We start from the raw sequence: 22,868 nt of genomic DNA, 5'->3' as shown, positions 1-22,868 counted from the left end.
AAAAAGTTGGACAAAAGATTGCTGGCGAGTAAAAAGGACTTTAAGCCAAAGCCTGTGCCGCTTGCGAAGGTTCAAGAGCCGACGGAGGTGCCGGCAGATGCCCCGGCGCCGGTGCCAGAGGTGGCAGATGTGCCGCCCGTGAGGCCTGAGCGCAAGAACCGCGCGAACAAAGCGGGCAACTTGGACAAGGAGCGATCCCGCTCACTCAGTGCCTTAGAGACACTAGGCGGGATTGGCTCCCGCTCCCTCAGCTTAAATTCCCTCGCTTCAGATGGATACTGTGTACGTAATACCCTCCAGAATATCTTGACACTTGACCACATACGAAGCTTTTTGTCAACATCACTTCTAATATTCTGAGGTTTAAGAGCTTTGTTTACCTATCGATCGAGTATCAATATTTTGACGATGATGAGCGAATCAATGTTGCAGCCTTTAAATGCTTGTTACTCATATTTACATTTGCTTCTGACACACAAAAGTCCGCCCTTGGAGAGATGACGTACTTACAACCAGTTTACTAGTCGCTTATTGTTTTATTTAAGACCTCTTAAGAATACGTTTAACAGTCCATTAAAATTTACAGTCTTGAATTTCACTGTTGTTTAAAACTTTTGACACAAAGTCGAGAAACAACAAACATTGGGTTACTTACTTAGACGGCGGGCCAATGACATGACACAATATTAGAGAGCGAAATAGATATTTTCTTTTTTATTTTCGAACCTATATAACATAATATTCTGAGAACTATTTCTCTTTTAATAAAAGTTCAGCTTCACATGTTACACACGTTTTTTGGGAAGATATAAATTACCTTATTGTTATCTCAGAGCGTGTTGTGAAAGTATCTGGATTCGTGTGAACGCGATCTACAATAATAGCATGCTTTTACCGCTTTAGTGTTAGTTCATCATTTCTATTTATAACTGATTCGATTTAGTAACCATTTGTTAACAATAAACTGGGTCTTCTGTTTATATTTTTTTGGTAGCAGTATGTTGTAATCTATTTTCTTTAATGCATTTTTTTGGTTGCTTACAATTATAAAAATGTCTATCTTTGTGTATTTTTCAATTCAGGCTTTTTGTATCTAGGGCTGTCAAAACATACTCAGTAAACAAGAATGTAATCTTCATTTGATCAAAATTAGGTATTTTGCACTATGATTCTGGGGCAGGGAACTCCTTTTTATGAAGACATTTTAATTCTAAATGAACTGTCGATAGTAGAAATCATAGGCTATCTAACAACACGTTATGGTCCTTAGGAAACCAGTGAAAATACACAAAGTACCAACGAGACTTGCGACGCGGTGAGTCGCGTTCCCCTCCCAGACCAAAACAAACCTAGTTATACCCATGTGTACTAAAATTTAATGTTTTAACATTCCAGTCTGGTAGCGAACGCACAGAAGAAGGCGAGGAGAAAGATTACAAAGCGCTGTATGAGGCGTCCCAGAGCGAAGTGCGTCGCCTGCGCGCGCTACTCGCAACCTCCGAGCAACAGTTGCGCGAGGCTCGCGCCACTATCACAAGGCTCACTCAAGTGGTACGAACTCATTTCGATTACCTGCGTGTGTTGCACTAGGCAGATGATTGTATTTGTTTTGAATATGGAACAAAAAGAAAAATGCTACTGGCCAGTTTCACCGGTTACTGATAGTCTCTGGTCTACTTATCTAACAGATAAATTATAACTTTTGGTTCCAGAGGACTCTGATAGCAATATTTCACAGATATTAAAAGCAGAATTCATCTGACGGATAGCATTAACTATCAGATAACTAACTGACACTATCGGTAACCAGTGAAAACGCATGAAAGTTGACAACAGATGCACTACCGACGCAGCTGTCAGTTTCATTCAATGTGATGTAAACAGTTACGTGGGAAATCAAACGTACTATTCTAGGAACGTTGCTATGCGTTAGATTAATAAGTTTGTAAGCTTGGTGGTCGTAATTATAATGCGAACAATATTAACAAGTATTTTGGTTTTTGTTGAAAAACACTGCTTTCTTTATTGGCGTCATAACATGTTCTTTATAGTACTAATTATACACCACCAAAACTAGTGTTGTCAATTAATATGTACGCCCTACACAAGCCAAAGTCGATATTTAGAACTCGCATAAGATGTTTAGAATTACGCGTAGTACATGCTACTCCTATTTACTTTAATGTTCCAAATGTAGCGAACTGTATATTTGTGCCTCTGCAAATGTTTAACAGGTTTGTTCCGTATGTGTACTATTACAAACTATTTTTAGCTTCTTTTCAAGCACTTGCATCACATAGATGTTTTTTTATAGATTGGAATTTCATATAAACGCGATACGATTCTTTTGATGCAATAGCATTAGACAGTTAAATTATACGTTACAATATTTGTTTGCAATGAACTTCGTCAAATATAGTAACGCACAAACAATTGACAAATGGATCTATTAATATTAATTTACAACGTGCGTCTCACCTTCACCGTGACTACGTGTTTTTCTAACGTAATTAGCACGCGAGTATTTTCAATAGTTTGACTAATTCCCGCCTACGGCACAACACTAATTATTCGCGTACAGCTGACAGATTGGCGCGACTTCCCAACCTTACCATTTACATATATTTACGAATGCAGATGTCACGCTGTTTGACAACACTTGCATAGCGAAAGTACATTATTATCGCTTTTTATGTATCTGTGCGGCTCTTGCTACTTATAATTTGTTTATTGCCAATTAATTCGACTTTATAGCGACTTGTTTATTTTTGTTGCGAATATGCGATAAATATTTGAATTAAAACCATGTCATGTTGACGTGTGTTTCAAACATATTTCTCTCTTTACTTGCAGAACCAAAATTCGTTGTCTGAGATCGAGAAACGAGAAAAGAGGGCAATGGAGAGGAAACTATCAGAAATGGAAGAGGAATTAAAGGTAATTATCAAAATTGTGTACAAATATATTATACCTGTGGCGGACACTTACACAACACATGAGGAATATCTACAAACATAAAAATAGTAATACCGATAGTTTGTCAAGTTTGAATGTAAACGAATGAGGTGGCTGTCAAGATAGCAAGATACCCGCTACCGCCGATAAAGAAAAGAGATAATGAAATTGACATGTTGATGTTCGTTTTATAGCAATTGCAAAAACTAAAAGCCGAGAACGAAAGGCTGAGGGCTGAGAACCGTGCTCTTACGCGGGTCGTGAGCAAATTGACCAACTCTGCCGCCAAATAGGTAAATGTGTATGATACGGTGCGTTTGGCTCAGTGGCGACACCGTGCGGCTTGCGCCGAGACTAAAGCAATCAAGTCGCTCTCGCTTACACGTTGATTCACAATTTTCTCTCACACAAACACTATTGATATTTACGCTAGGCAATCTCACACGTACTCTTTGGACCACGGTAAATTAACTTTTATTGGCATCGCATGAACATTTGAAGTATAGTGACATAGCGATTGTTTATATACCTACGCTTTATCACGCTTTTTAACTGTTTATCGCGGTAATTGAGAACGTGTGTGATCTAACATGCATATTACGAGTGACTTTACAATTTACTCACTGTTCATAATTTGAAGTTTTATTTTATTTTCAACTCACACGAAGTTTTGCTTTTTAACTTTTAACTTCGACATTATTTTTTGGCACGTCACAGTTTAAAAGAAGAAAAAAAAAAAAACAAATGAAAGTGTCACGTGCGTTCTTTTTAACGAATTCAAATCTTAGAGAAGAATCCGGTAAACTTTGTTCTCTAAAGAAGCACTCTGAGAGGCCATCGAAATGTATCTATCTCTCCCTGTATCTACAAACTCCCACTCATGACATGAAGGCGTGTGAGCGAGACGACAGGATAGCCAGAGCACAGTCGCGCAGCGTCGCGGTATTGTCGCGCCCCGCCCCATTGATTAACAGTGTGTTATGGCGAGCATGCTTTGGTACATATCTAACTTGCGTGCCGGAATGATACACGAACGAGTCGAAACTCATGATGCGTCTCCATCCATTGTGTTTAATCAGAAGATTTTACTCAGTCATGTTCGAATAGAAATAATTTTCACGGATATGACATAAAATGAAAATAATGGTGAAAGCACATCATTGGATCTCGCACCGGTAGACGTCTTCACTTGAAAACCCTCGCACTTATATTCGCGCCGAAGAAATAGTTTATATGTATTTCCTTTACGCCTGTCATACGCAACTGTCAGGTGCGTCGATTCTAAAGATGTTATCTGAATTAATCATCATTTGCGAGGTCAGATATTGACTACTTTAGATGTGCGTCCACCATAATCATGCATTTCTACTGCTCGTACAATGCACTCGTCCGTTACCATTTGAATATTTTGAGGTATTTAAAATTCATAATTCCATTTATATTATTATGTAAATATAAAAAATAAAAAATAGTAGGTCAAAAATAATATCTCTACACATTATATAAAAGTTTTTGAGATCTGATTAAAACACAATATCGTAAACTGTCGGCTAGCGTGTGTTGCATGACCTGTAATGCAAAATATATACGCAATTTCCATTAGATTACCATGAAAATATCAGTATTTTCTTATAAATGGCCAAAATATGCCATCGGTGTAGATTAATTTATTCGCATCAATCGTAAACTCAAAATATGCCTCACATCAGTTTTTACAGTTTAATTCTTCAAAATTGTACTGGGGAACCATAAGTAGGTGGAACCAAAATACGTCAAGAATTAACCTAACATATATGGCGTGACGCACTTGTAAATATTGTGAACTATATAGCTTTCAGTACTAATGTTACAAAGTTATTGCACGTTTCAAGTTCCATGCTCGAGTTCCCAAGACATCTAGTGGAAATTGTATTTTGAAGGATACTGCTGAAAATCTAGTAAGGCCAGTATAAAAAGTATAGTATGTGAATATGACTGAGAAGATATTATACGTCATTCTTATGTATTAAGATTTTCAAAAAAAAACTAATTATTGAAAACAAGGAGCATGGTGCTTGGGATGATTTAATACTATAAACATATTATATGCGAAGCGTAAAACATAATCCATTCGTTGCAAAAAAAATCCCATTTCACATACGCATCGTGTGTTTATTACAATAAGAATATTGTAATTGTATTCCACCCTCAAGAAACTTATTGTATTGTTTTGTTTTACCCAAATTGTAACTAAGTGAATGTTCAGATACAGGCTGTTTCGCTCCCATTGTTATGCTCCGCTAAGTCATTGTATTATACGATTTGTTGTGACTCCTTGTGTCCTCCTGTTGAACCATGAACGTTGTGTTTATCAGTTGACGACTACGTACCCAACTTATTTTATAAAGACAATATTCAAATAAACAAATGCATTCTAAACAGTATTTGCGAAGTTCCAATTAATATATGGGTACATAGTCGTCACTGTACCACCAACTAGTAAGCTAAAAATATGCTAACGACAAATTCATGAAATTTTCAGTATCAACAAACGCTCCAAGCTGAAAACCAGCGGCTGAAGGATGAGAACGGAGCCCTAATCCGGGTGATCAGCAAACTGTCCAAGTAAAGTGGGCGCCGCCTCGCGTTCACTACAAACTCCTGAACGCCAAACATTGGTCGGCGCCGCGCCTGCAAACGATATGCTCTTTAGTCTGTTATTTCAAAGGTTTATTCATATATTTCGTGTTATTTATTCAATGTTGATAGGCAGTTTCTATACAAATACTTACTATAATAGTTATATTATTCGTTTGGGTTTATGTACAGTAAAGCCGCCTATATTCTGCCACTTTCGAAATTGACATTTCATTAATGAAATTATTTACTTTGTTTCACGGACAGTTACTTTGACATGAATTATGACATTCACATGAATTATTTGTTGACTGTCTCAATTTAATTATAAGTTTGATATTCTTTAGGCCGACGGCCTTACCAATAACGGATTATCGAGTTATAGCATCACATATTGAAGAAAATGACTGCAGTACAAAATCTGTATATTATGCTTTTATATTTTTATAGCAGTCCTTCATCATAATTTTTTTGTGATTGAATTGTGTTTTCCAATACCGAAACCCGCATTGTTCCTTTCGTTGACATTTGACACATGTTCTACACATATCTTACTTCAACTCCAGGTTGCTTTGCAACATACGACGATAAACCATCTCAGGTATAATATTATTTTTTTTTTTTTTGGAATTGAAACTAAAAGTGACAGTAATATTTTTCATGACTTTGGGACATGAGTTAGGTGACTTATGAAATTTATTTATCTGAAGAATATGTGTAGGTACATTATAACATGGCCTACTACTAGATGGTTTTCAATCAATTTTGTATCGATGCACTTTCGTGACAGTAATGATGTTTAATGTAATAACTGTGTTACGTCAAATTATTCATCGTCATTGATTAATTCTGCATTATCTTTGGTTCAACAATATTTGGATCACCTAACTGCCTGAATCATATCTATGAATGATAGAATCTTGCGATGTCTCCTAAGATACTTCTCGTTGTTGGTGTGATCTTGCAAGAGGGGAAATGGTCCAATCAAACGCAGTTACCAAAACATGATAAATATATAACTTTCAGTATAAAATTCCTCATTAAACTAGCTCACCCACATTGCACAACTATTCCGTAATATGTAAAAATTATTTATTTGCTTCCATAAGATTAGAGGTGAAGAAATGTTAATATATTTTAACAAAAATCAACGATCACTACGGCAACTTTGCGAGGCTACAAGATTCTCTCCTTAACGCTACTAAGGCTGTATTGATCTACTATCATCACAATATTGAAGCTGCTCTGCAATCTGGTTTACCTGGTTTTCTCCTGATATTTAACTAAATTCAGATTGGCTTAGTTAAAATTGTCTTTATTTGTGTTTTGTATTGAGTTTGTGTATTTTATAACACATCTCACTTTTTTTCATAAAGTATTATGTACTTATTGAACGTCATTCGTACTTAGTGACGTCGGAGTCATCACTATGAACTTGGGCGCATAGTGTGTACGTGTAATGTTTCCTTTTAATAGTTAAATGGTTCATTATTCTGATTTACCGTACAATTATTTGCGTGCGGGTGATTTCTTGTACCGCGGTGTTGATTACGAGGTACATATAATAGTTTGTGTGCACCTGCACGTCGTTAGAATTTTTGTTTTTTTTTTTCGTTTTATGTTTAAGCTTGTAAACTGACCACCTACTATTAAAATGGGATGTTACATTAAGTTCCAAATTACTAGAGATGTATTTCTCGCCGATAACTTTTGACATATTCCTAAATAAGTGTAAAGTAGATTAGGTTTACTATGATTTTTTTTTGTAGAGGGCTTGATTCACCCGCCATAATTGTTATATATGTATAGCTATGTATGTCGTCAAGATATTATATTTCATCATACATCTATCTGATTGAAATATACCTCAAAATTGTTAATTAGGAAAATAGTATCTTCGCGACATGTGTATCTTGAATTACTAATATATTAATGTATAGTTTTTTTTTTCTAGCCGATAGTCTATAACAGATTGGATTGATTTGTGATATATCGATTTTGTACGACAATCATTCATAGAAACTTTTGTATTATCGAAATAGACTGTTGATTACCTATTTAATATGAATTTATCGGGGCCATAAGTGAATGTTTAAATGTTTTGCCTATACTAAGGCCTAGCTTCTCTACGGGCAAATTACTATATCGTACGATCATGTAACGAACACCTTATCACGATTGATTTATTGATTGATTGAGATTAACTCAAATATCTGATCTGTCTGATGATTTAACTTAAGGCTCTGGCCACAGACTCGAAACTTAAAATATATGAATTCGGCCTATGAAATGTGTATATTCACATGTCCTTAACTTATTTAGTCACAAGTGTTGCATAAATAAAGTTGTCGAGTCTATTGGCGACGGAGCACTAAAATGCTAGTCTAAATTAGCGGTGAAATATTTTCCGCGTAAGATGCGGTCCAAACGGCGTCGTACATACGAACTAAACACGTTTGTCTGCATAAATCTTTGCCATGTTCCCAGCAGTTGTTTGTAATGATGTAGTACTGTTAACAGTTATTGATAATATTATTTGAGGCTTTCATATCTATTCAGTCAGGTGGATGGTGCGCCGTTTTCGGCCTGAATGAACTGGCACCACCACAGTTTTGTTGACATAAATACGTAACTAGGTTTGAAAGACCTCGTATGTTTATGTAGCTGTTTATTATCTCAGTTTTTTGCCGAGCTGTAATAAAATTAACGTTAATTATTATTAAAAAAAAAACGTTTATATAAGCTTGTTAAAAGTATGTCGTGAACATTGAAAAATATTAAAAGGGATTTTTATAAGTTTGTTAAAATGGTATACTTAATGATATTCGTAAAACTATATTCTGTATAAAATTTTGTATACCAACATTTTCTTACCTTAGTGATCCTGAAATTTTTGTTCATTAAAGTTTATTTATTTGAAGAGAAAGTTAAAATAAACAGTTCTTCATTATATTTTTGTTTTGTTTTCGTTTTATCCTTTCTTATCATTATTTCCGTTTCCTTTACTTATTTTGCTTAATTAATACAATTCTCGCTTAGTTTTTTGAACGAATTACAAAAATAATTGTCAACAGAAAAGTTATGAAAAAGGACAATGGGCACAAATATATGGGACCTGGTATACCCGACCAATAGGAATGTCATATATATCATTGGATAGGCCTTTTTATGTAGGACAAGATTTACTATGACAGCTTTGCTGAAATGTTTGTCCGTTCTGAGATATAGATCAAAAACTGTGCTAAAGTTAGAACTATATCGAAGTAAGTATATCTATACATATAATAAAATGATAGGAAAGTCAAAACTGTACATTGAATATTTTTTAAAAAGAATACTTGGGGGGTGATCTATTATCGATTCTGAACCCAAATATATAGTTTTTAGAATTTTTGTCTGTTTGTCTGTTTGTCTGTTTGTCTGTATGTTTGGTCTCACTGAACTCGAAAAGTACTGCATAGATTTAAATCAAATTTTGCATGAATATTACCTGGGAGCCTGTTCAACATATAGGATATATATTATCACGCTATCACCTACGGGGGATGAGCAATGAACGATAATTTCTGTTAACGTTTCTGCAACAGCGGGTGCAATAATGACACATATTTGAATGTTGAACTTTGTAAGTTTATCGGCCTATTATCTATCTTTACATAGAAAATAACGCTTTTATAAGTAACTTGAGCAAAAAACTGAATTTAAAGAAATGATATCCTAAAATTATAGATGAAGAAAATCATGCAGAAACAGATGTGCCATAAAACTGGTAGTAGGTAAAATATCAATGAAAACAGACTTCACTTTGTCATGGTATGTTCTTACTTTCAAGAAAAAAATATATGACAACTTGTGTATTTTGCTACTGTAAAAACACTACAAGAAATATCAGCGCATCATCAGGGACATTTTTATAATTCTTTCACCATTAGAAAGCTACATTATCTACGAGTAACATAGGGTATATTTTATCCCGGTGCGGGCAGTAGTTCCCATGGGAAGCGGTACCCACGTCCCGAAGAAATTATGAACTTCCCCACATTCTTAAAAAGTCTACATATGTTGTTCTGACATAATATAAGCTATACCTCTCATAAACATGAATATCCATTCATCTCATCCAATAACAAACATGCATCACACTGAAAGTGCATTGCGAGTCTAAGATTTTATTATTATAAAAAAAACATTGTAATTAATATTCAAACATCCTTAAAAATAAGTTCCTGGTTTTAATATATTACATTATTTTGAATTCACTTACATATAAATAGAAGGTCCTTATTAATATACTTTTTGAGTAATAAAGAATGTAGGCAAAATATGACCGAAAACATTGTGTCACTTCTAAAATTAACATCAATGGGAATAACTAACTACCTGTCACAATATGTCAACAAGATGTCAACAGAAGACAAGAGTTCGTTCGTTCTGAAAACGTACAAATTACGCGTCGCAGGCCAGAGACATACTTGCTTTCAACTCCTGATCACAAATCATCGAGCTAAGAATTATATCACAAATACACCGTTTACAATTACGAACAGTCACAGTCAGACCCACGGACTGAGTCTAAAAAACATCTTTTATATAGCTACGTTTATATCATTTATATTATTCAGTTACTAAGACAGAATTACTATCAAACGTGTTTTTGCTAAATGTTCTATTAGTTTTTGCAAACATACATTCCCAACTCTGATCTCATGGAGGTGGCGCCCGGATCTCACCACTGTGCGGACTGTGCGACCTATCGCACCCGGCCCCGGTTTAAACCATGATCTGGAGCGAGAAGAAATGGGATGACAAAGAATGAGGCGGCGGAGCGACTGAAAATTCCCAACTCTCATTCCAGCCACTGCGGTAAGACACCACGAAAGCCGGATGTCGAGAGACGACTCCCGGCCACCGTAGGCGTGAGCGATTAGTTTTGAGTGGGTCATCGACCTTCCGGCTTCTGGGAGACCCGTTATTTCACGCGCCCCTCGAGGAGATTCAGCAAACCCCTGTGAGGCCCACTAGGGCCAAAGCCTGACACTCCCTCACACTGCTCAAACTGATGGCTGAGAATTACGTAACTTTCCAGGATGCCATGCAACGTGTTTCAAATGCCCAGACCTTTGGGAGCTTGGTAATCCTTTTCTCCACCTTAACTTGAGTTTTGTGGTACATGAACAAATTAGAATAGTAATGAATTAGGTCATCATCATCACGTATTTACCAACTCTTAATGTTCATCATGCACACCCGCTTCTCTAACTTTATTGAAGGATCACTAAAATTGTTTCAGTTAGTTTAACTACGCTACTATAGCCCGTTGTCAAACCTTTTAATATCAATTCTGTAGAAGTGTGAATATCGAATGTGTAGTATATCGAATTTCCGTTTGTGCATTGCACAAAAACCATCGTTATGATTTTCGAGAAGTCAAAAGAGTCGGCTGGCTAAGAATTATATTCATCGTTGGTTAATTGAATACATTTTCAGAAACCACAATAGCAGTAGGAATCAAAGCGAATGATCGCTTCATAGAGCTCTGATTTTCTCGAGGCGATCAAGTCAGTTCATATTCATATTCATATTTATTTGCATACCATAAAGTTATAAAGATGTTACAAGGGGCTTAAAGCTAGGTACATATTATGGACCCTGTTAGGGCACAGCAAAAGAAGGCTAGAAAGTCTAATTACAGTAGTAGATGCAATAGTAGATTAGGAAAACACAAGTTATTCATTCGACTATCTTTTTATCGTCAAGGTATTCTTTGACGCTATAGTAGCATTTGCTTAGGAGAAGTTTTTTCAATTTGTTTGCAAATATATGTGTCTTTTTTTTTCTTCTGGTTCTGGTCTGTTCGCTCATCAGATCTTTGAAAGCGGTTCGATGATAATATACTGTTGTCCTGTTTACCTACGTGTGACACATAATATGGTATTTAAACGTCCTCCGCAAGAGAGCGAACGTTTGTGCTATTTATAAAGACGAAATTTTACCGTTGTGCAGTAGTGACGCACAGTATACACAGCACTTATGTTTCTTCTGATCTGCTGGCTCCACCAAGAAATGACAAATTGCGAGCGTACATTTTGAAAATCTTGGAAGAACTGCAGGCTTCAAGTGCCAACACACGAATTGGACTTACTCTCTCGGACGTATACTTTACCTGATCGTGAACTAATGCAAACATTTCGGTGGAATTCCAACATAACATAGTGAGTGAGTGCACAGAAAATCCCCAAAATACAAGTAGTGAAACTATGCGCTTGCCTGATGACTCAGTCATCAACCACCCAGCTATTCCTCAATTGTGTGGGTGTTGGCTTCCAGTCAAACCGAATCTTTTTGAGTACCAATGTTTACTTGGAGTGCCTATCTGATCTCTTCAACCCAGTGAACTAGACACCGCGTTATCCGTGGTAAGTAAAACTATTTGACAGACTTTCTGGCTCCTGATTTGTCGCAGCTGCTGCAGAAAATGTACAAATGACAACTTTGTCAGACCTTTGTTTTATGTGAGAATTACGTAATAATTTTCCAAATCGGTTGACTAGATCCAGAGATTTCCTCAACGTCACAAACTTTACTTCTTTTGTTTAGATAAATAGTCACACACCGTCGACACCACCTTGATTGATCAACCCGTGCTGCTGCTAAGTGGTAATCCTAATTATATTGTTATGTAAAAGAATACACCTACGCTACGGCATAAGTAGTATTTTGACAATTCCAAATTGCCCACGCAGACGAAGTCGCGGGCAACAGCTAGTAAGTATATATATGTGTATATAAGTATGTAAGTATGTATATAAGTTTTTTTATAAGTAATCTATTGATACCTCAAGTTTTTAAAGGAAAATCTGAGTACTAATAACTTTAAGTCTTGTAAGTACTACTGTGCCCGTTAGGATCCATAATTGTTACTATTATGTAGCATTTCAACCTTTTATTGTACCAACTGGATGTTGGGCGTAGTGAGAAACCGCACCAATAGGAAAGTCATACATATCATTGGATAGGTCTTTTTAACTGGAACAACATTTACTATGACAGCTTTGTTCTATTGTTTGTCCGTTCTGAGATATAGATAACAAACAATCTTAAAACTGATGCTAATCAATACTGTAATCTGATTTTCTTTCATATACAAGACTTACACTTAGTAGTTCTTAGATTTTCCTTTAAAAACTTGAGTTATCAATAGATTACTTAGTTCTAACTTTTGCACAGTTTTTGATCTATATCTCAGAACGGACAAACATTTCAGCAAAGCTGTCATAGTAAATATTGTTCTACATAAAAAGGCCTATCCAATGATATATATGACATTGCTATTGGTGGGGTATACCAATCTGCCCATTGTCCTTTGCTGCAGGTCGAGAGAACTTTAACGTTTTCACTTAACACACATTTATGCTAAAAAGTGTGTGTTTCTTACAAGCGACCAATGCCTCAAATTCTTTTGATTTTTAATATTACTCATAAAACCTGATTTATAAACCGACGCGTGCCTTTATAGATTGAGTTCATTATATTATAGTTCGGCCATTCAGAGAATGCGTTCCTGACACGTCGCGATTGAACTGACGACGTAACTTTGCAATGGCGTTGCAGTTACGATAAAAATATTTTTGCTGGTTGTTTACCGTTTTAACAATTGAGGAGCATTAAAACAACATTATTATATCAATAATCAATGAATGTTATAATTTTGTGCCAAACTGAGTGTCAAATAACTTGGTAAACAATATTTTTCTAAATCTATACTGCGCTATTACAAGGTTATGTCAGCGGTTTATATTTTGTAGTGCTGTGCTAAAAATAACAGGCAAGTATCGTAATCTGTTCTTATACAGTTATAATATAAAATAATACGTTTTGATTTTCTTTTTAAGAATTGGAAAATAATGGACTATAAGACTTAATTATAACGTTTATGAAATATAAAAATAAAACTATGACCAAACCGCATTTTTATACTTAGATTAAAAATGGTAACCCCAAATGGCGTTATGGGCCGCCATTTTGTGACGCTAAAACAGTCGTCCGTTGTCGTTTCGTGCGCATAGACCACGTTTTTCAAGTGTTTTCGATCTGTTTTTATTTGATTACCCGGCTTTTGTTAGACCGAGATATCAGGATTGATTCTGTTATTGATAATAATATAATTATACATGTAGGCGAAGATGATGATGAAGACACCACCTCCTCAAGCAAATCGGAGTCTGATTAATATTCTGTTCGCACATTCAATTCAATGTACTTGTAACAAAGAATAAATAAAACAATTTTATTATATGAATATTACCTTTTTTTGGTTTCCACTTAAATAACTAAAATATAAAACAAATGATTCCGCCAATTTAAAACGAAAATAATCTTAAAATAATACGGCGGTTCATTTTGAAGGAACGGTAACGAACTCAGTGTTATGTTGTGCCCATCACTAGTCGTGACTAACTGATAGGTGTCAGGAACGCATTCTCTGAACGGCCGAAGTATAGGTTTGATATTAACTCATTGTAAACCTGCAAGATTTCCTGAGAATTCAGGACAATATGTCAAACATCATTATGAACAATAACTAGATTAACAGCGACTTAGGTCTGTTTCGCTACAACATTCATAAAAAAAAGAACCTGTATTGGTACGTAACACAGAATTGCCGTTGGCCTCTCCTATTAATTTACCTTTTAAAAAGCTTATTTTTTCGAAAAATTAGAATAAATCCTTGATATTGGATAAACTGCCTTAACACGGGTGGCTTACAAAATTAATATATTTTGTCTAGATAAGGCACTAAATTAATTGGACTAAATGAAGAGCTGAAGTACTTGACAATATTCGAGATTGCCGTCCCAGCGGTATATAGATAAATTGTGATTCTTTGAGAAATGTCTGAATCTTATTGGTATTGTAAAATTAAAATATTGATGACTTGCTTATAACGACATTTAACCATGTTCCCTATACCTGCATGCAGCGATTGATACCTTTACTTAATGTACTAGGTTTTGTGTAACCCTACCTTAGATGACTATTACACACAATCATAGTTACTCCATACAATATGAATAACAAGAATAATATGACGCTACATAACTTAAAAGGACTTAAACATCAGTCGATAATTTCCCGTTGACCCTTTGGCGTTCATTAAATATTGGTATCTGCCGTGTATTGAATAAGCTCTACGTAAATATGCATTGGATAAATTTCGGGTGATACGTACGTAAAATTATCATATTTAGAATAATATTTAAAAATAATTATTATTTGTTAGATTTTATGCATATCATAATGAATTATCTGGATCTCTCCCCTCTCGAAACTGTGGGCTCTAAATCTTTTTGAAACTGTCTGAATGTTAAATGTTTAAGAATAAGTAGTAGATAACTATTTGCCAAATACCGGCCAGTCGTCGCTTCTGTAATACCTATAGTAAGTTCTCACATATACGTACATACCTACATAATAATATATAAAATATTATAAAAATATTGATGAAAAAAATATTCATAAAAATAAGTAGATAATAGTTCAAACTTGACTAACGTTACATAAAATATTACATAGAATTAAGGCCATCTACAACTGCTGCGGGTTGTTCGAAAGAGAAACCGCGGCCCTGGTACATAAAAGGCCCACGACGGTTTTTAGTCAGTAAGAGTCTGACACTCCCTCACCGCTGCTAACCCACAGCGGGAGGGGTCATTTGATGATTCTTAACGTCGCAAAAAAAAGGCCATCTACAACTACATTTTTGATGTCATTGAATGTTAATAAAGTATCTACCTACTCATATTTACATTAAAGTTATATACTTAGAAAATATAGGCTTAAGACTGTCCGATTACAGCTATCCGGGTCATACCTACCGATCCATATTGTTTCTTTTCAAGCAATTACTTGTACAACATGCCTATTTATTATACAACCTACCTGTAGGATAGAAACTTTCTGATATTTTTTATATCTACTATACTAAACGATCTTTAGACATTTTTGGAGCCCTTTCCTTACCAACTTTTCTATTTTTCTGAGTCCACAGTTTGTGAATATCAAATAATTATCTTTATTAAAACTATTTGTCCATAGAAGTTAAGCAAGTTCAATATTACGAACGAATTATTATCCTATTAAATGTATTTGTGTCTACATATACCGATATACCTACTGATTGTTCAAATATTATCTAAATGTTACCAATAAATACAATACATTATAGACGTTCCTCCTTATAATATAATCATTGACAGGACGACAATTTACTCTAAGCGAATTTATGTTTTACTTAGTGCAAAGTGTGCTTGCAGTATCTCTGTATGCAGCAAAGGATCTTTGCATTTACAATTTACGTACTATAATCACTACTTCAAAAAATGTATATCATTAAAACATAAAAAGTAAAACCTATTTTTAATTGATGGTATTTTTGTCGAATCACTGAATCTATCGATTGTTTTCTTATATATTTATGTATATATTTGTAAATAATCAACCTACGAGGATTGAATAGGTATATAGTATATATTATAAACATCTACTTATACTGTGTTATTAAGCTATCGTTGTCTTCTCGATGTCTTGTCAATTTTATACAAATAAAGGAGATAGTAAAATACTTATATTGTTTTGTAATTTTTTATTCCTACGTACCCACCAATTCTGACTTACCTAGGCGCTGATTGTCGAGGCATGTCAATAGACAAACTAATAGGATATTTTAGAAAGGTTTATAAAAGAAAATACACAAAACCACATTCAGAACATTTATTTAACGAATCTGTCTTAAGTTGAAATTATTGTACATAGTATAAAATATAACAAAAATATTACTGTTTATTCTGATGAACACTTAATAAAATTATTAGTTTAATGTTCCTGTCTGTGACATAGGTATCACTCGAAAATATATTTTATATAGGAAATGGCAGTTTTACTCGTGGTTAGCGGTAGAAATGGCCATAATTTTCATCGAGATCATTATAATATAGGGATAGTCAAAGTAATAAAATGTTTGATAGATTATAATAATATATAGATATATATATATAGATTATACAGGCATGCTCAGATCAGGGTTTTATCCAAATCTTTCCAGACTGCATAATATTGAGCAGTTATCCTAATTACAAATATTGTGATACCTCGTGAAAAATAACAATTGTGGAAATAAAAAAGTTCAGTACCTATCTATTCGTTTACAAAGCGTAATGAAATATAATTTAAATACTTATTCAATTCAATCGTGCTCTCTACGCTTTTTATTTTAGGCAGGTAGATATACCTACGTATCTAGGTAAGTATTATAATTTACAATGGTTGACGTAGTAAGTAATGTATAGATTTTTACAGGCATTTGATAACTACGAATTACTTAAGATTAAAACTAACCTAAGTACTATTTACAAAACAATAAGTGAAACATAAGTAAAGCAACACGGAATAAGCACGTGAAAGTTAGTACCTCACCGTCTAACACCACGATTATACCATAAGTAATAATTCTGAAAACAAAAATAATCTACTAGAATATCCCAATTAATTAAGAGTCTATATAATTCAAAAGGAACAATAAGAATATAAACTAATATTCCCTAATTTACCGCGTGTACAAAAGCATTTCATTATTAGCAGAATTATTTTGGCATCAAATTCTAATCGTTCGTTAAATAATAATAATAAATACATTTTTAACTAAATATATATTTGTATTTATACCTAAATATAATAAAATTCTTTGTTCGTATCGTAAAGATTTTGTTTAAAAACATAAAAACAAACAAAAAGTACACAATATTTAAGACTGCAATTCAAAGCGGTTCAAAGAAATCTGGTTTTAGACAGACTAGATTTTTTCTGAAATAGATTGATAAAATAAATACAACGTGTACTTTGTTGATTGCACCCGTTTGCAGTCATTTTGAAATAAAAGTAGAAAAGCGTTAGATACCTACCTGATAAGTATAGGAATACGGCGAGGGTTTATCGTTAAAATTAGTTTAATGATAAAGCCTCACTATTTTAACCAAAATGAAATCGTGATTTACAAAAGAAAACAATATAATATATTAGAATTGCAGTCTTAAATTATCACACGAATCCAACACATTTACATCTTTGGTACAATACCTAGTAAGGGTTGGTGATCAACTAGCAATGGGATTCTAATCTAACCCTAAAACTAAAGTATCGTTTGAACACTCGAGTCAATGGTAACCACTTTAAAGGGAAAAATTTACAGGTAACATTTACACTGAGGATCACCAATTAAGCGTCGGATTTGGTTACCTAAAAAGTTTTTCGAGCCACAAGGTGTCTGTCGCCGGTCAGCGTACGGCAACTCCGTTGATGGTGACGACGGCGCTCGGGCCCGTGGGTTCAGGCTCATAGGCCGAGTCTGTGTCGCTTCGTCTGCCGTACGCGACGTTGTCGGCGATCCTCTCACTGTAAGGAGAGTCGTATACGTTGTCGGAGACATGGTCATAGATATGTCTGCCGTTCGTGTCGTGGAGCGTTGCGTAGCTCATGACCGCGGCGTTTTGATCTTCCTTGCGCTCCGCACCTTCTATGTTCTCCGTATTCTTTACTGGGGTGGCTTTGCGTCTGAGAAAAATAAGATCATAACATTACTCTTACCATTTCTAAACAATATCTAGTTTTATGTATGGAGTTTGCCTTATTACTTACAGCCTCAAATAAATAACTCCAAGCAGCATCAGTAAGAACAGGACCACGCCGCATCCAACGCCAACACTGAGTGGGAGAGTTCCGTTCTCAGCTGCTTCATTTGTGATGATGACACAGCTGGGCTCCTCCCCAGACCACTTGCCATCGTCCATGCACTTGCGGAGGAATGGTCCAACACGCTGGAACTGTGGCAAGCAGTGGTACTCGATGGAACTCCCGAACAGTGTGGAACTGTTCGAGATGATTATGCGACCGTTCTCGATCGTGCCGGGAGTTTTGCAGTCGATGGCTGTAGGTAAGAGGAGAAATTGGTTATACTTAATTGTATATATGGCTTTTTTTATTTATTTATTTAATGGAATTTTCACTTACGTATACAAACTGGTGGAGCCCCACTCCACTGTCCCTTAGGCTTGCATGTCCTCGTCTGGTTTCCTTGCAAGCCGTACCCTCGCTCACATCGGTAGTGAGCCTCCCCTCCGATGCTCAGCGTCGATGTGGCGACCAATAGACCGATGCTACCCTTGATCTGTATCGAGGGGTCCGTGCACGTTATTTCTGTTGGACAAAATAAAAAATCCTTTAGATTTAATTACGTAACATTATTTAGGACTATAATAAAGCAGTAGGTAATATCATTGCCTAGATTGCTATGCCAACGTGAATCAAAGCTACTCGTACTATCATAAATTGACAACTGAAAGTGCTTTTCTAGAAGTGTTATAGAAAGACCACATGCTCTCTGCAGCTTACCTTTACAAACGGGTGCTTCAGAGCTCCAAGTGCCATTATCCTGGCACAATCTCCTGGACACGCCATCGAGCTGCCAATGTTCATGGCACTCGTATAACGCGGCCGCGCCATAGTAAGTCGCGTTGGTCGCAAGCGTCACCTTGCCATTCTGAATGAGACCCGGGTCGCCGCAGTCCACGTCTGTGAAGAAGAAGGAAGACTCAATTAGGACCGGTTTCACTGGTTACCGACAAACGCAAATATTTTCTGTTAGTTCATGCTATCTGCCACATGAAGGCTGCTAGTTTTTGCCAGATATTGCGAGCCGAGAGCTGTGAAGTCAAAGATTGTATATTGTATAGTAATAGATAAATTACCGATATTCTATCAGAGACTTTATCAGTAGCTGGTGAAACTGGCCAATAATCACAGTAGGATATAAACAAGTTCATTTCGAAACAGCATTAATGAAATTCTGCGATATAAAATCACATCAACTCTCGCTTACATTGACAACGCGGAGTAACACCACTCCACTGGCCATTATCCTCGCAGGTCGACAGACTCTCGCCGACCACCTTGTACCCTCTCTCACAGCGGTACTTCACATGCGCTCCTATTCTATAACTGTTGCCAACGCTGGTGGTAGCTGCGGTCCTGATGAGCGTGCGACCGTGGTTGCGGTCGTTGTTCGACACTGATACAATACTGTTCTCTGGTACCACGGGGTCTGAGCAGCGGATTTCTGGAAATGAAAGAGTTTAGCAATTTTTTTATATTGTTACATCAGACATTTGGCTTAATGTATCAGCTAAAGTTTGAAAAGGAACAGTCTAAAGACGTTTATTAGATTACCAGTTTTTCAGGGACAGGATCCCCAAAAACGCAAATAGCTAACTTTTTACACCACATTCGACTCGATGTGTAAGGAAAATGTGTAAGAAAATATTAGGATCTATTATATTTACCTTCGCATCTAGGTGAGGAGTCGCTCCATTGGAAGTCTTCAGTGCAGACCCTCCTGACTGGACCCACCAGTCTGAAGTTAGTGGTGCACGAGTATTGAATGATACTGCCCAAATGAGTGGTACCGTTGAGCAGGTCGGCTGAACCATATGGCAGGGATGGTAACTTGCCGCAGTCCACATCTACAAGAGATTAAATAACAGCTAGAATAAAATTGAATCAAAATATCGTTTGATGAACCTCGGATCATTTCACTATCATATAATTTCAGCATCATATCGGCTTGAACTCCTCTACAAAATCAGGTTTTCAAAATTAACAATTTATGTTTTTTTTTCAAATTACTACTATACCTATGCGGGAATGCGTGTATACTACTGAATACGCGGCGAGAGTACCGCAGTCTTCTTTTTGAATCACTATTTTATGAATTCAAAATACTCACATTCACATTTAGGCCAGTCCCCGGACCATTCGCCGTCTTGCTGGCACGTAAGGCTCTGCTCTCCAACAAGTTTATGCCCCTTGTCGCAATGGAAGTCTATGGTCGAGTGGACATTATAGTCGTAAGCCTCCATGTAACCGCCGGCAGGAACTTTGGGGTTCGGGCAGTATATCACTGTAAAATCGATATAAACGGTATAGTATGTGCATATGACCAAAACACCGAGTCTTTATTTATGATTATTAGACACAGTATTTTATCCCTAAGGGTGCATCTACGCGGTGCATGTAGCTGGAGCAAGTTAACATGCGCAAGTGACAAGTGACAGGAGCACGTGGGTGGGTATTTTGCTTTGGTACATGCGCGAGTCGCTATAACCGTAGCGAGCACGTTTTTAAAATGCATGTAACCTTCGCGTGTGCCTCAAAAATACCTTAGTATTTTCACCGATGTTTCGTTACTCGTACTTTGTTAACCAATAAATAAAGGCAAGTCCTACATTTTGCGATTAGTGTAGTTGCTTCATAGTGGCTGAAATCCTAAATTGATACTGATGCTTTTCTACTGAAACCATAATCATCTAACGGGTAGCATCGCATATGAACCGTGTTCAATCAGCCAATAGTCGTTTAGTTTGCCACTTATAATAATTTGAAACGTCTCATACAAGATATACATTGCAATGAGGGTTTTCTAAAATAGCGTCCACGAGGTGGTAGCACCGAGTCGTCAGGTCCAGATAACGTCAAAGTGCTTATCTTTACTATGAATAGTGAACGATTTTAGTGTTTTTTTTTATTTTATAATTAAAGCACTGCATTATTGTTTTACTATTGCGGTTGAGTAAATAAAAAAAACTAAATCATATTGTGTTAACAAATTTTTCAACAAGCTTTTCCTTAGTACCAGTGACTTTTGCACCCTCTCTCTTAGCTCAATTTTTAGTTCGGAAACCTTATCCTGACCGTAGTCCATAATAAAATCAATAACACTTCCAATATAACAGAAATTCAATAAACAATAAGTTCGGACCCTACAATTCCATACTATTTGACAGCTGTTTGGACCAGACGCATACGTGGCGCCACCCTGTGGCAGAAAAAATTGAGAAGACCCTCATTAGCCAATCACGTTTTAAAGAGAATTAGGGTCCGTTCACATAGACCGGCACGGAGAGCATCGGCGCGAATTTTTCTTTTCACACAGACCGGAGCCGCGGTTGGGTGCGTGAGAGCATGCAATCGGAGCCAAACGTCTGCAATACCGATTCTTAATGACAAGAGCATTGCACGTGCAAAAATAAACCTTACTACAAATACTAAGTACTCGATTTTCAAAGTATTAAGAATTTGCTCTCCTCTCAAAGCCGGACTGTTTGAACCATGTTTGAACGGACCCTTAATGTCAAATATTAAATATTATCAAAAAAAAACTTTTACTTACGCTCACAAGAAGGTATATCATGTGACCATTTTCCATCTCTGTTGCAAACAAGGACTTCAGCGCCATCCAGCCAGTAATCAGGTTCGCAGTTGAACTGAGCTATGGAGCCGTAAGTCGTGGTGCCGTTCAGCAGAGAGAAGGAGCCCTTGTGGACTTGAGCTGGAGTGCCGCAGTCCACGTACTTGCAAGACGGTGGAGTGCCCGCCCAAGAGCCTCCCAGAGTACAGGTCACGCTCTGAAATGGAATGAAGTTCATTAGTTTATTGGAAGGCTAGTAATTTGAAGAAACACTTTCATTCTTGTTAAAAATGTCATCTTCTTATTTATAGTTGATCCATGCCTAATGTTGAAATCTATAAAGTAACGTCTGAAAATTCGAATTCATGACATAAAAATAACGTCCTATCGACGTATGTAAAAGCTATGACCTATTTTCCACATACACATTCAGTTTACTATATTTACTGCTTACTACAATTCCACTTGAGTGCCTTATTTTACTCGTTCCTACTATAGACTACAGATCATTAAAAACTTACGCATAAGAAGATTGTCGTACGTTACTTTTATCAGTTTGCGATAGTTCCTACTATATAGTACCTACTATTTCTCAAGCGAGTGTTTACTTCTAACTAAGCTGCACGAACTCACAGGAGCGTTAAGACGAAATGCATTTTACAGGGAAATGTATTTATTAATTCATTGAGTCATTCAGATCGTGCCGATGTTACAACTTGTTTGTCGTCAAAGCACTAGAAGTAATATGCTCTGTAAATGTTTTCAAGAAAATATTTATCGCAATTTTCAATGTCGAGTTTTCATTGCCACGCTGCCGGGCAAAGGCTCTTTATTTACATAAAACTTGTTCAAAGCGACTACAGATTATAGTCCACGTTTCCGATATTTTTTTACAAATAAACATATTATAAGATATGCTTTGATGAAGAATACATTAACACATTCACATGATACTAACGTAACAAAATTATCGACTGCCCTAGATGTTTATTCGACTATATAC

At 36.1% G+C, this 22,868-nt stretch overlaps 2 protein-coding genes across 12 annotated transcripts in view; one reads left to right on the top strand and one right to left on the bottom strand.

Annotated features, from left to right (window-relative positions):
- LOC124644795 (protein phosphatase 1 regulatory subunit 12B) overlaps positions 1-8,521 on the top strand; it is a 59,416-nt gene extending 50,895 nt beyond the window's left edge. For 10 of the 11 annotated variants that reach the window (XM_047184361.1, XM_047184358.1, XM_047184352.1 and 7 more), the window contains 4 exons: positions 1,396-1,551; positions 2,854-2,937; positions 3,150-3,248; positions 5,477-8,521. In XM_047184361.1, coding sequence (XP_047040317.1) covers positions 1,396-1,551; positions 2,854-2,937; positions 3,150-3,248 — 339 coding nt within the window. In that variant the 3' untranslated portion in view covers positions 5,477-8,521. The remainder of the gene's footprint in view (positions 1-1,395; positions 1,552-2,853; positions 2,938-3,149; positions 3,249-5,476) is intronic. The other variant, XM_047184353.1, reaches the window with a different exon arrangement.
- A 7,805-nt stretch (positions 8,522-16,326) lies between these two features.
- LOC124645202 (sushi, von Willebrand factor type A, EGF and pentraxin domain-containing protein 1) overlaps positions 16,327-22,868 on the bottom strand; it is a 104,185-nt gene continuing 97,643 nt past the window's right edge. Inside the window, exons 11-18 of the mRNA XM_047184976.1 lie at positions 21,848-22,082; positions 20,405-20,578; positions 19,962-20,141; positions 19,502-19,738; positions 19,015-19,194; positions 18,634-18,819; positions 18,262-18,550; positions 16,327-18,177 (exon numbers count right to left, since the gene is read on the bottom strand). Coding sequence (XP_047040932.1) covers positions 17,901-18,177; positions 18,262-18,550; positions 18,634-18,819; positions 19,015-19,194; positions 19,502-19,738; positions 19,962-20,141; positions 20,405-20,578; positions 21,848-22,082 — 1,758 coding nt within the window. The 3' untranslated portion in view covers positions 16,327-17,900. The remainder of the gene's footprint in view (positions 18,178-18,261; positions 18,551-18,633; positions 18,820-19,014; positions 19,195-19,501; positions 19,739-19,961; positions 20,142-20,404; positions 20,579-21,847; positions 22,083-22,868) is intronic.

Source organism: Helicoverpa zea, chromosome 31 (genome assembly GCF_022581195.2).
Source record: "Helicoverpa zea isolate HzStark_Cry1AcR chromosome 31, ilHelZeax1.1, whole genome shotgun sequence".
NCBI lineage: Eukaryota > Metazoa > Arthropoda > Insecta > Lepidoptera > Noctuidae > Helicoverpa > Helicoverpa zea.
The sequence above is the reverse complement of the archived record's forward strand: the minus strand, read 5'-3'. Positions and strand labels throughout refer to the sequence as shown.